The 16,175-nt window shown below is 49.9% G+C and overlaps 1 protein-coding gene across 1 annotated transcript in view; it reads right to left on the reverse strand.

Annotated features, from left to right (window-relative positions):
- The window catches only part of kcnd3 (potassium voltage-gated channel, Shal-related subfamily, member 3), a 334,077-nt gene that overhangs the window by 35,144 nt on the left and 282,758 nt on the right, over positions 1–16,175 (reverse strand). The window contains exon 3 of the mRNA XM_065005257.1: positions 13,025–13,193. Within this exon, the coding sequence (XP_064861329.1) occupies positions 13,025–13,193 (169 nt within the window). The remainder of the gene's footprint in view (positions 1–13,024; positions 13,194–16,175) is intronic.

The raw sequence follows: 16,175 nt of genomic DNA on the forward strand, positions 1-16,175 counted from the left end.
AGCATGATCTTGTCTAGGAGGAGGAGGGGGAGATGGTGACAGCATAATCTTGTCTAGGAGGAGGGGAGATGGTGACAGCATGATCTTGTCTAGAAGGAGGAAGGGGGAGATGGTGACAGCATAATCTTGTCTAGAAAGAGGAAGGGGAGATGGTGACAGCATAATCTTGTCTAGAAGGAGGAAGGGGAGATAGTGACAGCATGATCTTGTCTAGAAGGAGGAGGGGGAGATGGTGACAGCATGATCTTGTCTAGAAGGAGGAGGGGGAGATGGTGACAGCATGATCTTGTCTAGGAGGAGGAGGGGGAGATGGTGACAGCATAATCTTGTCTAGAAGGAGGAGGGGGAGATGGTGACAGCATAATCTTGTCTAGAAGGAGGGGAGATGGTGACAGCATAATCTTGTCTAGGAGGAGGGGGAGATGGTGACAGCATAATCTTGTCTAGGAGGAGGAGGGGGAGATGGTGACAGCATAATCTTGTCTAGGAGGAGGGGGAGATGGTGACAGCATGATCTTGTCTAGGAGGAGGAGGGGGAGATGGTGACAGCATGATCTTGTCTAGAAGGAGGAGGGGGAGATGGTGACAGCATGATCTTGTCTAGAAGGAGGAGGGGGAGATGGTGACAGCATGATCTTGTCTAGAAGGGGAAGGTGGAGATGGTGACAGCATAATCTTGTCTAGAAAGAGGAAGGGGGAGATGGTGACAGCATGATCTTGTCTAGAAGGAGGAGGGGGAGATGGTGACAGCATGATCTTGTCTAGAAGGAGGAGGGGGAGATGGTGACAGCATGATCTTGTCTAGAAGGGGAAGGGGGAGATGGTGACAGCATAATCTTGTCTAGAAAGAGGAAGGGGGAGATGGTGACAGCATGATCTTGTCTAGAAGGAGGAGGGGGGAGATGGTGACAGCATAATCTTGTCTAGGAGGAGGAGGGGGGAGATGGTGACAGCATGATCTTGTCTAGGAGGAGGAGGGGGGAGATGGTGACAGCATGATCTTGTCTAGAGGGAGGAGGGGGAGATGGTGACAGCATGATCTTGTCTAGGAGGAGGAGGGAGGAGATGGTGACAGCATGATCTTGTCTAGAAGGAGGAGCGGGGAGATGGTGACAGCATGATCTTGTCTAGGAGGAGGAGGGGGAGATGGTGACAGCATGATCTTGTCTAGGAGGAGGAGGGGGAGATGGTGACAGCATGATCTTGTCTAGAAGGAGGAGGGGGAGATGGTGACAGCATGATCTTGTCTAGGAGGAGGAGGGGGAGATGGTGACAGCATGATCTTGTCTAGGAGGAGGGGGGAGATGGTGACAGCATGATCTTGTCTAGGAGGAGGAGGGGGAGATGGTGATCGCATGATCTTGTCTAGGAGGAGGAGGGGGAGATGGTGACAGCATGATCTTGTCTAGGAGGAGGAGGGGGAGATGGTGACAGCATGATCTTGTCTAGGAGGAGGTGGGGGAGATGGTGACAGCATGATCTTGTCTAGGAGGAGGAGGGGGAGATGGTGACAGCATGATCTTGTCTAGGAGGAGGGGGGAGATAGAGACAGCATGATCTTGTCTAGGAGGAGGAGGGGGAGATGGTGACAGCATGATCTTGTCTAGGAGGAGGAGGGGGAGATGGTGACAGCATGATCTTGTCTAGGAGGAGGAGGGGGAGATGGTGACAGCATGATCTTGTCTAGGAGGAGGAGGGGGAGATGGTGACAGCATGATCTTGTCTAGGAGGAGGAGGGGGAGATGGTGACAGCATAATCTTGTCTTGGAGGGGGAGATGGTGACAGCATGATCTTGTCTAGGAGGAGGAGGGGGAGATGGTGACAGCATGATCTTGTCTAGAAGGAGGAGGGGGAGATGGTGACAGCATGATCTTGTCTAGGAGGAGGAGGAGGGAGATGGTGACAGCATGATCTTGTCTAGGAGGAGGAGGAGGGAGATGGTGACAGCACGATCTTGTCTAGGAGGAGGAGGGGAGAGATGGTGACAGCATGATCTTGTCTAGGAGGAGGAGGGGGAGATGGTGACAGCATGATCTTGTCTAGAAGGAGGAGGGGGAGATGGTGACAGCATGATCTTGTCTAGGAGGAGGAGGGGGAGATGGTGACAGCATGATCTTGTCTAGGAGGAGGAGGGGGAGATGGTGACAGCATGATCTTGTCTAGAAGGAGGAGGGGGAGATGGTGACAGCATAATCTTGTCTAGGAGGAGGAGATGGTGACAGCATGATCTTGTCTAGGAGGAGGAGGGGGAGATGGTGACAGCATGATCTTGTCTAGGAGGAGGAGGGGGAGATGGTGACAGCATGATCTTGTCTAGGAGGAGGAGGGGGAGATGGTGACAGCATGATCTTGTCTAGGAGGAGGAGGGGGAGATGGTGACAGCATGATCTTGTCTAGGAGGAGGAGGGGAGATGGTGACAGCATGATCTTGTCTAGAAGGAGGAGGGGGAGATGGTGACAGCATAATCTTGTCTAGGAGGAGGAGGGGGAGATGGTGACAGCATGATCTTGTCTAGGAGGAGGAGGGGAGATGGTGACAGCATGATCTTGTCTAGGAGGAGGAGGGGGAGATGGTGACAGCATGATCTTGTCTAGAAGGAGGAGGGGGAGATGGTGACAGCATGATCTTGTCTAGGAGGAGGAGGGGGAGATGGTGACAGCATGATCTTGTCTAGAGGGAGGAGGGGGAGATGGTGACAGCATGATCTTGTCTAGGAGGAGGAGGGAGGAGATGGTGACAGCATGATCTTGTCTAGAAGGAGGAGCGGGGAGATGGTGACAGCATGATCTTGTCTAGGAGGAGGAGGGGGAGATGGTGACAGCATGATCTTGTCTAGAAGGAGGAGGGGGAGATGGTGACAGCATGATCTTGTCTAGGAGGAGGAGGGGGAGATGGTGACAGCATAATCTTGTCTAGAAGGAGGAGGGGGAGATGGTGACAGCATAATCTTGTCTAGAAGGAGGAGGGGGAGATGGTGACAGCATAATCTTGTCTAGAAGGAGGAGGGGGAGATGGTGACAGCATGATCTTGTCTAGAAGGAGGAGGGGGAGATGGTGACAGCATGATCTTGTCTAGAAGGAGGAGGGGGAGATGGTGACAGCATGATCTTGTCTAGAAGGAGGAGGGGGAGATGGTGACAGCATAATCTTGTCTAGAAGGAGGAGGGGGGAGATGGTGACAGCATAATCTTGTCTAGAAGGAGGAGGGGGGAGATGGTGACAGCATAATCTTGTCTAGAAGGAGGAGGGGGGAGATGGTGACAGCATGATCTTGTCTAGAAGGAGGAGGGGGGAGATGGTGACAGCATAATCTTGTCTAGAAGGAGGAGGGGGGAGATGGTGACAGCATAATCTTGTCTAGAAGGAGGAGGGGGGAGATGGTGACAGCATAATCTTGTCTATTCTCCTCTTCTTTCTTCCCTTCACTCTTCATTGTATTCCTCTCCTCTCCTCTCTCTAATTATTTATTCCTCTACTTTCTTATTTTTTCTCTCTCTTCTGTTTTATTCTTTATTTTTATCTTCTTCTCCTCTCTAGTTAATGGATGAACAAATGAACACTTCAATACATGAGCGTAGTGTACTGTCATCTAGCAGTTAGCTACCATGGGGCATTAATCAATAGCGTGTGTCAAAGTATGTTCTGGCTATTATGGTGTCTTTAAACCCTGTGGTATGATCATTACCAGACCCCGGGGGCAGGAGAGGGGAACAGTAGCCTAATGATGATGACTCTATCATACAGTAGGCTACACTCCTCCTGTAGACAGACAGACAGACAGACAGACAGACAGACAGACAGACAGACCACATAATCTATCAAAACTACAGTATGACTAACTTCAGTATGACTAACTGCACCATAAGAGTCTTCTTTACATTGCCATACCCTGTCATTAGGGTGACGTAACAGCTGTCTTTGAGGTGATTTAAAACATGTCACTAGGGTGACGTAACAGCTGTCGTTAAGGTGATTTAAAACATGTCACTAGGTTGACATAACAGCTGTCTTTGAGGTGATATAACACATGTCACTAGGGTGACGTAACAGCTGTCGTTAAGGTGATTTAAAACATGTCACTAGGGTGACGTAACAGCTGTCTTTGAGGTGATTTAAAACATGTCACTAGGGTGACGTAACAGCTGTCTTTGAGGTGATTTAAAACATGTCACTAGGGTGACGTAACAGCTGTCTTTGAGGTGATTTAAAACATGTCACTAGGGTGACGTAACAGCTGTCGTTAAGGTTATTTAAAACATGTCACTAGGTTGACATAACAGCTGTCTTTGAGGTGATTTAAAACATGTCACTAGGTTGACATAACAGCTGTCGTTAAGGTGATTTAAAACATGTCACTAGAGTGACGTAACAGCTGTCGTTAAGGTGATTTAAAACATGTCACTAGGGTGACGTAACAGCTGTCGTTAAGGTGATTTAAAACATGTCACTAGGGTGACGTAACAGCTGTCGTTAAGGTGATTTAAAACATGTCACTAGGGTGACGTAACAGCTGTCGTTAAGGTGACATAACAGCTGTCATTGACGTGACATGTGTTACTGTGGTGACACATAACAGCTGTCATTAGGGTGACGCAGTAACACGTCATCAGAGGCACCTAGGGGTTTTGAAAACAGCTTAGCGATGCTGTTATTCATCAGTTGGAACATCTTTTCTTCTTCTTTTCTTCCAGCTGTCAATACAGTGGTTCGAACAGCTTCGTATTATACAACACTGCCGATCAGCACCGTGTTGAAACTCCATAACAAGCTCCAAACAAATAGCCACAGCCATGCTAAATTAACATGACTCCCATGGCAATATTGTTTTATGGCCGGGTACTGTATGTGTCAATACTAATAAAGCATTTTGGGCTAAATTAATGCCACAACAGTAATGTATATTACTGACGGTTTAGCAACAACGGACATTGGTGTTTTTCTGGGATATAAGGTGCTAATAGGGTTCTGACTCTATCAGAATGGAGTAGGTGTGTGTGTTTGGTATTTGAGTGTGTATTTTGTTATTGGGGTGGGATACTGCACTGCGGCTGACTCAGAAAGGAAAGGGGGACACACCAAGGTCAGGTATCTGACAGGAACTATAACACACACACCTATGCTCTCCGCAACACCTCATGTGGGAGAGAGCTATTTCAGGAAAGAATGTACCATTAGGACAAATATCACCTACGGCTCTTCCCCTCTTTCTCCCTCTTCCCCTCTCTCACCTTTCTCTTTACCCACTCTCTCCTTCTCCCCCCCAACTCGCCCTCTCTGTGTACACGGCACCTATTTGTCTCGGAGTGCTTGGGTTTGATGGATATGAGTGCTCACTCTTGGCAGACAGGTGGTTAGTTGAAGCTGGGCAGTACGCTGGGACCACGAACAAACCTGCCACAGCGCTTCAGACAGGTTCAAACTGCTTTAAACATTATCCCAGGCCCCTCACACTGAGATGGATGAGGAAGAGGATTGGAAAGAGAGGAGTGGAGACACACACTCACTCACATACACACAAACTCACACACATATACACACACACACACACACAGGTGTAGCCTACATACATATAGATTTCATTTTGATTACTGATACAAGGCTATTTGGGCTGTTAATTGGATTCGTCCCGACGTTCTTGATTTCAATTTGTTTTGTTTAACATTTTGTTGAACATTCTAGCGCATTGTTAGGAGCTATTAGCAGAAGCATTTCACTACACCCGTTATAACATCTGCTAAACTGTGTACGCGACCAATAAACTTTGATTTGATTTGTCATAATGCCCTCTAACTAGGATTACCATTCTCTGTCTTTATGATGCTAGCTGATGCAGTTGCCCAATTTGGCCCCTGGACACGCTGCGACCAATCACATCATCGCTTTACAGGAACTCATTAGCATACATTATCTTGCACCACTGAGTGGAGAACTGGACCAGCTAACACTCAGAGGGCATGAACAGCCTCCGGCATCCCATACACACACGCAGAACATCCCATACACACACGCAGAACATCCCATACACAGACGCAGAATATCCCATACACACACGCAGAACATCCCATACACACACGCAGAACATCCCATACACAGACGCAGAATATCCCATACACACACGCAGAACATCCTATACACACACGCACAACATCCCATACACACACACAGAACATCCCATACACACACACAGAACATCCCATACACAGACGCAGAACATCCCATACACACACACAGAACATCCCATACACATACGTACAACATCCCATACACACACGCAGAACATCCTGTACACACACGTGCACACCAGCAGATGCACACACAATATATCCCAGTTGTCATCCTAGGCCTATTTTTTATTTAACCTTTATTTAACTAGGCAAGTCAGTTAAGAACAAATTCTTATTTACAATGACAGCCTACTCCGGCAAAACCCGGACGACACTGGGCCAATTGTGTGCCACCCTATGGGACTCCCAATCACCGCCGGATGTGATACAGCCTGGATTCGAACCAGGTACTATAGTGACGCCTCTTACACTGAGATGCAGTGCCTTAGACCGCTGAGCCACTCGGGAGCCACTCGCTCAGATCGAGTGTTAACTGGTGATAGCCGACACCCGCATAACTGATGTTTTGGTGGTGTTGGAGGTGTAACTGCATTGGAGCTGTAAAATAGGTGAGCAGCTGCTTTTGATCATTGTCATGAAGCCACACCCACCCCAAGTTTAGAATGAGAAAGTGTAGGCTGTATAGAAATAATGACCTTCAAATTGAAAATCATTCATTATTTATGATGTCATATGATGTCCAAGATGGAGCAGCAGTAAGACGTGATTGTTTTTGTCCAGTGTTGTCACGTTCTGACCTTAGTTCCTTTGTTTTGTCTTTGTTTTAGTATGGTCAGGGCGTGAGTTGGGATGGGCAGTCTATGTTTGTTTTTTTATGTTGTATTTTGTGTTTGGCCTAGTATGGTTCTCAATCAGAGGCAGGTGTCGTTAGTTGTCTCTGATTGAGAATCATAGGTAGCCTTTTCCCACCAGTGTTTCGTGGGTGATTGTTTTCTGTGTTTGTGTGTTCCACACGGAACTGTTTCGGTTTTCGTTTCTGTCTTTCTATTTCTTATTTTGTATTTTCGTGTTCAGTGATTTTGTTCATTATAACATGACGAACACGTACCACGCTGGATATTGGTCCGATCTCTCATACTTCTCGTCAGAGGACGACGAATCCCGTTACAGAATCACCCACCCCCAAAGCACCAAGCAGCGTGGTAACAGGCAGCAGCAGCAGGAGCAGCGCTATAAGGAGGAATGGACATGGGAGGACATTCTGGACGGCAAGGGTTGCTACACATGGGAGGAGATCCTGGCTGGAAGGGATCGCCTCCCATGGAAATAGGTGGAGGCAGCCAGGAGAGGGGAGGCAGTAGGTAAAGGGAGCCAGCACTTTGAGGGAACAGGGCTGGCAAGGAAGCCCGAGAGGCAGCCCCAAAATTTCTTGGGGGGAGCACACGGGGAGTGTGGCGAAGTCAGGTAGGAGACCTGCGCCAACTCCCCGTGCTTACCGTGGAGAGAGAGGGACCGCACAGGCACCGTGTTATGCCGTGAGGCGCACGGTGCCCCCAGTGCATGTGCATAGCCCGGTGCGGTACACTGCAGTGCCTGGTATCGGCTGGGCTAGAGTGGGCATCGAGCCAGGTGCCATGAAGCCGGCTCAGCGCATCTGGTCTCCAGTGCGTCTCCTCGGGCCGGGGTACATGGCACCAGCCCTACGCAGTCCCCGGTTCGCCAGCACTGCCCAGTGCGGGCTATTTCACCTCGCTGCACTGGTGCCACCTCCACGCACCAGCCCTCCGGTGGCAGCCCCCCGCAGCAGGCTGTCTCTCCGTCTCCTTCCTACAGGTGCTCCCGCCTGTCCAGTGCTGCCAGAGCCTTCCTCCTGCCCAGCGCTGTCAGAGTCTCCCGTCTGTCCTGAGCTGCCAGAGCCTCCCGTCTGTCCTGAGCTGCCAGAGTCACCCGTCTGTCAGGAGCTGCCAGAGCCACCCACCAGTCAGGAGCTGCCAGAGCCGCCCGCCAGTCAGGAGCTGCCAGAGCCGCCGGTCAGCACGGAGCTGACAGAGCCGTCAATCAGCCAGGAGCTGCCAGAGCCGTCAGTCAGCCAGGAGCTGCCAGAGCCGTCAGTCAGCTAGGAGCTGCCAGAGCCGTCCGTCACACCGGCGCTGCCAGAATCGCCCTTCACTCCGGAGCTGCCAGAGTCTCCCGTCCGTCCGGTGAGGGTCGACGTTTTTAAGAGGCCACGGAGGCGGATAAAGAGGCGTAGAAAAACTATGGTGAAGTGGAGTCCACGACCCGCGCCAATGTCAATATGCCTTGTATACTGTTGTTTAGGGCAGCTCTCCTTGTTTTGTTTTACTGCGGAGCCCCTAGTCCTGCTCAACATGCCTCAGATAGCCCCCTTGTCCCACCCCAAACACATGCATAGACCGCACCTAGCTTAACTGGTGCCTCTAGAGATGCACCCTCTCTCATCGTCAATCAATGCCTAGGTTTACCCCCACTGTACTCGTACCCTACCATTCCCTTGTCTGTACACTATGCCCTGAATTGATCCTACAACGCCCAGAAATCTGCTCCTTTTATTCTCTGTTCCCAAAGCACTAAACAACCAGTTCTTACAGCCTTTAGCCGTACCCTCATCCTACTCCTCCTCTGTTCCTCTGGTGATGTAGAGGTTAACCCAGGCACTCTCATTTGTTGACTTCTGCAACCGTAAAAGCCTTGGGTTCATGCATGTTAACATCAGACGCCTCCCTTAGTTTGATTTATTCACTGCTTTATCACACTCAGCCAACCCTGATGTCCTAGCCATGTCTAAATCCTGGCTTAGGAAGGCCACCAAAAATGTGGACATTTCCATCCCCAATTACAACATTTTTCGTCAAGACAGAACTGCTACAGGGGGCAGAATTGCAATCTACTGTAGAGATAGCCTGCAGAGTTCTCTCATACTGTCCAGGTCTATGCCCAAACAGTTCGAGCTTCTACTTTTAAAGATCCATCTCCTCAGAAATAAGTCCCTTACTGTTATAGACCCCCCTCAGTTCCCAGTTGTGCGCTGGACACCATATGTGAATTGATTGCCCCCCATCTATTGTCAGAGTTCGTACTGCAAGGTGACCTAAATTGGGATATGCTTAACACCCCGGCCGTCCTACAATCTAAGATAGATGCCCTCAATCTCACACAAATTATCAAGGAACCTACCAGGTACAACCCCAAATCCGTAAACACGGGCACCCTCATAGATATCAACCAGGATATCAGCAATCACTCATTGCCTGCGTCCGTTATGGGTCTGCGGTCAAATGACCACCCCTCATCACTGTCAAACGCTCCCTAAAACACAGCCCTTGGTTCACTCCAGACTTGACTGCCCTTGACCAGCACAAAAACACCCTGTGGTGTACTGCACTAGCATCGAATTGTCCCCGCAATTTGCAACTTTTCAGGGAAGTCAGGAACTAATACACACAGTCAGTTAGGAAAGCAAAGGCTAGCTTTTTCAAACTGAAATTTGCATCCTGCAGCACTAATTCCAAAAGGTTTTGGGACACTGTAAAGTCCATGGAGAATAAGAGTATCTCCTCCCAGCTTCCCACTGCACTGATACTAGGAAACATTGTCACCACTGATAAATCCACGATAGTCGAGAATTTCAAAAAGCATTTCTCTACGGCTGGCCATGCTTTCCACCTGGCTACGCCAACCCCAGCCAACAGCTCCGCACACCCCACTTCTCCTTCAGCCAAATCCAGAGAGCTGATGTTCTGAAAGAGCTGCAAAATCTAGATCCCTACAAATCAGCTGGGCTAGACATCCCCTCTTCAAAGGGGGAGACATTCTAGACCCAAACTGTTACAGACCTATATCCATCCTGCCCTGCCTTTGTAAAGTCTTCGAAAGCAAAGTGAACAAACAGATCACTGACCATTTAGAATCTCACCGTACCTTCTCTGCTATGCAATCTGGTTTCCGGGCTGGTCACGGGTGCAGCTCAGCCGCTCTCAAGGTCCTAAACAATATCATAACCGCCATAGATAAAAGACAGTACTGTGCAGCAGTCTTCATCGACCTGGCCAAGGCTTCGACTCTGTCAATCACCATATTCTTATCGGCAGACTCAACAGCCTTGGTTACTCTAATGACTGCCTCGCCTGGTTCACTAACTACTTAACATTTAACATTTAAGTCATTTAGCAGACGCTCTTATCCAGAGCGACTTACAAATTGGTGCATTCACCTTATGACATCCAGTGGAACAGTAGTGCATCTAAATCTTTTAAGGGGGGTTAGGGGGGGGGTGAGAGGGATTACTTTATCCTATCCTAGGTATTCCTTAAAGAGGTGGGGTTTCAGGTGTCTCCGGAAGGTGGTGATTGACTCCGCTGTCCTGGCGTCGTGAGGGAGTTTGTTCCACCATTGGGGGGCCAGAGCAGCGAACAGTTTTGACTGGGCTGAGCGGGAACTGTACTTCTCAGTTAGAGTTCCACCTCTATGCAGACGACACAATTCTGTATACATCTGGCCCTTCTTAAGACACTGTGTTAACAAACCTCCAAACGAGCTTCAAAGCCATACAACACTCCTTCCGTGGCTTCCAACTGCTCTTAGATGCTAGTAAAACGAAATGCATGCTCTTCAACTGATTGCTGCCCGCACCCGCCCGCCAGACTAGCATCACAACTCTGGATGGTTCTGACTTAAGAATATATGGACAACTACAAATAGCTAGGTGTCTGGCTAGACTGTAAACTCTCCTTCCAGACTCACATTAAGCATCTCCAATCCAAAGTTAAATCTAGAATCGGCTTCCTATTTCGCAACAAAGCCTCCTTCACTCATGCTGCCAAACATACCCTCGTAAAACTGACTATCCTACCGATCCTTGACTTCGGCAATGTCATTTACAAAATAGCCTCCAACACTCTACCCAGCAAACTGGATGCAGTCTATTACAGTGCCATCTGTTTTGTCACCAAAGCCCCATACACTACCCACCACTGCGACCTGTATGCTCTCGCTGGCTGGTCCTCGCTACATATTCGTCGCCAAACCCACTGGTTCCAGGTAATCTATAAGTCTTTGCTAGGTATAGCTCCGCCTTATCTCAGCTCACGGGTCACCGTAGCAGCACCCACAAGCAGCACGCGCTCCAGCAGGTATATTTCACTGGTCATCCCCAAAGTCAACACGTCCTTTGGCCGCCCTTCCTTCCAGTTCTCTGCTGCCAATGACTGGAACGAATTTCAAAAATCACTGAAGTTGGAGACTTATATTTCCCTCACTAACTTTCAGCGTTAGCTGTCAGAGCAGCTTACCGATCGCTGCAGCTGTACACAGCCCATCTGTAAATAGCCCATCCAACCAACTACCTACCTCATCCCCATACTTGTTTTTGTTTTTCTGCTCTTTTGCACTCCAGTATTTCTACTTGCACATCTTCATCTGCACATATATCACCCCAGTGTAAATTGCTAAATTGTAATTACTTCGCCACTATTGGCCTATTTATTGCCTTACCTCCTTACTTCATTTGCACACATTGTATACAGATTTTTCTATTGTATTATTGACTGTATGTTTGTTTATTCCATGTGTAACTCTGTGTTGTTGTTTTTGTCGCACTGCTTTGCTTTATCTTGGCCAGGTCACAGTTGTAAAAGAGAACTTGTTCTCAACTGGCCTACCTGGTTAAATAAATTTGAAATAAAACATTTCTTAAAAAATTAAAAGATTTCTATCACCGAATCAAGGTGTAGATCACATCTGACATTCCAGTGTTCCAACTGGTAAACAAGGCAAGGTCCGCTTTAGGTATAATACCAGGATCCGCTTGTGGATTTGACAGCTCTAATCAAATCAAATGTTATTGGTCACGTACACATATTTAGCAGATATTATTGCGGGTGTAGCGTAATGCTTGTAAAAAATGCAGTTCCACCTCCGACACGCCAAAACAACCGTTATGTAGATGTGGGTTAAAGCAGATCTGATTGAATAGAGCCCCTAGTCTTTTAACCAGAGACTGGTTCACTACCTGTGAAACAGTCATGTGTTCACCTCCAGCCAATCAGCATTCATTGATTAGGGGTGGGTTTGGGATAGGGGACTAGATTGGCTGGACTCCAGCCAATCAGCATTCATTGATTAGGGGTGGGTTTGGGATAGGGGACTAGAACGGCTAGACTGTATCTAACAGTAGTAGGAATGTTGTATGATGAGCCTATATGGTTAGATTGACTCATCATCAGCCTGTTTGACTGTCTGGTCCCCACACACAAGGAAACAGGCCCCTGGTGATTTTCAGACAAGTAGTTTACAGTTAATTAAGTAATAACAAATACTGAAGAGATTTGAGACAGGGCCTGGTGTGAGGGATAACCCCCCCCCCTCTCTCTCTCTCTCTCCCTCTCACAAACACACATACATGCATGCACGCACTCACACGCCTGCATGCACAAGCACACACACAAACAGTGAGCTGTGAGATGACAGTGATAGGCGAGTGTCATTAGTACAGTGACAGGCTGTGACTCCTCAGTTTATCTTCTCTCTGCTGCGCCTGGATCGTATGGCTCACACACTATGGCAAAAGGCATTAAAATGTCTAGGTTAATGGAGAATGACACTGTTTCATGACATAACCAACGGCTCTTCCCTCTGAATGCGTTTTTACACAGGGTTATTGCTCTCCTGGGGAAACGACACCAGGGTCGCATTCAGTGAGCAACAAGTAGTGGATGTGTCACTTGATTACTGTTTATATCATGTGAATAACTGTGCTTGTGTGTGTTTGTGTGTGTGATATTCATACATTATCTAGAGAATGCCTTTCTATGGGGACATGAGCCCTGCGCCTTTCCCATCTCTCTGCTCTTCTCCGGGGGAGAGTGGGCTCGGATGGCTCCCTGAACTGGAGGTCTCCCTCCAGTCCAAACCTCTGAGGTAGTAACAAACTATGTTTACCTGCATCTTCTGTGCCCGTCTTTTGTCAGCTCTCTGGTTTTGGTGGTAGATGCGGCTGAAGTTGGACACAATGACTGGGACAGGCAGGGCAATGACCAACACCCCGCTCAGAGAACAGATAGAACCAAATATCTTCCCCGCAATCGTCTTAGGAACCATGTCTCCATATCTGCAAGGAGAGAGAGAGAGTAGAGTAGAGCGAGAGAGAGAGAGAGAGAGAGAGAGAGAGAGAGAGAAGAGAGGGAGAGAAGGGAGTAGAGAGGGAGAGAAGGGAGTAGAGTGAGAGAGAAGCAAGGAGAGAGAGAGAAGGGAGTAGAGAGAGAAGGGAGGAGAGAGAGAAGCGAGTAGAGAGAGAAGGGAGTTGAAAGAGAGAGAAGGGAGTAGAGAGAAGGGGGTAAGGAGAAAGAGAAGGGAGTAGAGAGAGAATGGAGTAGAGAGAGAAGGGAGTTGAAAGAGAGAGAAGGGAGTAGATTGAGAAGGGAGTAGAGAGAGAGAAGGGAGGAGAGAGAGAAGGGAGGAGAAGGAGAAGGGAGGAGAGAGAGAGAAGGGAGGAGAGAGAAGGGAGGAGAGAGAAGGGAGTAGAGAGAGAAGGGAGTAGAGAGAGAAGGGAGTAGGGAGAGAAGGGAGTAGAGAGAGAAGTGAGTAGGGAGAGAAGGGAGGAGAGAGAGAAGGGAGTAGAAGAGAGAAGGTAGTCGAGAGAGAGCAGGGAGTAGAGAGAGAAGGGAGTGGAAAGAGAGACAAGGGAGTAGAGAGAGAGAGAAGGGAGGGAGGGAGGATAGAGAGAGAAGGGAGTAGGGAGAGAGAGAAGGGAGGAGAGAGAGAGAGAGAAGGGAGGAGAGAGAGAAGGGAGGAGAGAGAGGGAGAAAGAGGTTAGTTCAGATGGAGTTAATTCACACAGAACAGACCAAAACGCATTCAGACTTCTTTCAATAAGGAACATTCACACACTGTTCTGAGTTACGCTAGATAGATGGAACATCAGCCCTTCCACACAGCTCTCTCAGAAGAGACCTTAACCTCCTCAGTCAGTCTGCCTCCAGTTGATCCTCTCAGAGACTTCAGTGCTTTCATTAGGTGACAGGAGAAAACATCAACCTTTGGGAGCGCAGACCGGAAAAGAGAGGAGAGCAGAGGGGAGATGGGAGCGGAGGGGAGCGGAGTGGAAGGAGAGAGGAGGGGAGAGGGGATAGGAGCAGAGGGGAGGGGAGGGGTGCGGCGAGGGGAGAGGAGGGGAAGGAGATCAGAGGGGGAGAGGAGCAGAGAGGTGAGGGGTGTGGAGCAGAGAGGAGTGGAGGGGGAGAGGGGAGCAGTTGGAAAGAGAGCAGAGGAGGGGAGAGAGGAGTGGAGAGGAGTGGAGGGGAGAGGAGTGGAGGGGAGAGAGGAGTGGAGATAAGCAGAGGGGAGAGGAGTGGAGAGAAGCAGAGGAGAGAGGAGCGGAGGGGAGAGAGGAGTGGAGAGAAGCAGAGGGGAGAGGAGTGGAGAGGAGCGGAGGAGAGAGGAACGGAGGGGAGAGGAGTGGAGAGGAGCGGAGGAGAGAGGAACGGAGGGGAGAGGAGTGGAGAGGAGCGGAGGAGAGAGGAACGGAGGGGAGAGGAGTGGAGAGGAGCGGAGGAGAGAGGAACGGAGGGGAGAGGAGTGGAGAGGAGCGGAGAGAGGAACGGAGGGGAGAGGAGCGGAGGGAGCAGTGGAGAGTGGAGGAAAGGGGAGAGGAGCGGAGGAGAGAATGGAATGGAGGGAGAGGAGCGGAGGAGAGAGGAACGGAGGGGAGAGGAGCGGAGGAGAGAGGCATGGAGGGGAGAGGAGCGGAGGAGAGAGGAACGGAGGGGAGAGGAGCGGAGGGAGCAGTGGAGAGTGGAGGAAAGGGGAGAGGAGCGGAGGAGAGAGGAACGGAGGGGAGAGGAGCGGAGGAGAGAGGAACGGAGGGGAGAGGAGCGGAGGAGAGAGGCATGGAGGGGAGAGGAGCGGAGGAGAGAGGAACAGAGGGGAGAGGAGCGGAGGAGAGAGGAACGGAGGGGAGAGGAGCGGAGGGAGCAGTGGAGAGTGGAGGAAAGGGGAGAGGATGGGAAGACGGGAGTGGAGGAGAGAGTGCAAGGGAAGTGGAGGGTAGTGGAGAGAAGCAGAGGGGAGAAGAGCGGGGGGAAGAGGGGAGCAGAGGGGAGTGAAGCGGAGGGGAGGAGAGCGGAGGGGACAGGGGAGCACAAAGGTAATGGGAGTGGGGAGTGGATGGGTTAAGGTTGTGAAGGGGAACAGGGAAGTGGAGAGTAGAGGGGAGTGTGTTTACTTTACCACATCCATAATATCTCTATTTGACCTTTTGAAATACCTATATAAAAGCAGTGCGTGGGCTAACCTTAACCTTATTAGCAACCTTTATAAACATTTATTCATGGTCTATCTACATTTATTTTACCTTTATAGGCAAGTTAGTTAAGCACAAATTCTTATTTTCAATGACGGCCTAGGAACAGTGGGTTAACTGCCTTGTTCAGGGGCAGAATGACAGATTTGAACCTTGTCAGCTCGGGGATTTGATCTTGCAACCCTCCGGTTACTAGTCCAACGCTCTAACCACTAGGCTACCTGCCACACCTAAAAAGGGGTAATTGGAAATGTGGAGGAGCGAGAAAAGACGGTAATCAGGTTCTCAGAACTGACAGTGCCCCGGCAGCAAGGGAGCGGAGAGGAAGAGGGGAGCAGATGGAAAGAGAGCAAGGAGTGGAGGAGAGCGGAGGGGAGAGAGGAGTAGAAAGAAGCAGAGGGGAGAGGAGCGGAGAGAGGAGCAGAGGGGAGAGGAGCGGAGGGGAGTGGAGGGGAGAGGAAAGTGAAGGGGAAGTGGAGGGGAGAGGGAGAGGAGGGGAGTGGAGAGGCGAGCGGAGGGGAGGGGGAGGGAAAGTGTAGGGGAGAGGGACAGAGGGAAGCGGAGGGGAAGAGGGGAGCGGAGAGGGGAGCAGAAAGGTAAGGGGAGTGGAGGGGAGAGAGGAGTGGAGAGAAGTGGAGGGTAGAGGGAAGTGGAGAGGAGAGGAGAGGAGGGGAAGAGGGACGTGGAGGGGAAAGGAGAGCGGAGGGAAGTGGAGGGAAGAGGTGAGGGGGAAGTGGAGGGGAGAGGGGAGAGGAGCAGAGGGGAGAGGGGAGCAGAAAGGTGAGGTGAGTG

This window comes from Oncorhynchus nerka, linkage group LG20 (assembly GCF_034236695.1).
Source record: "Oncorhynchus nerka isolate Pitt River linkage group LG20, Oner_Uvic_2.0, whole genome shotgun sequence".
NCBI classification, from domain to species: Eukaryota; Metazoa; Chordata; class Actinopteri; order Salmoniformes; family Salmonidae; genus Oncorhynchus; species Oncorhynchus nerka.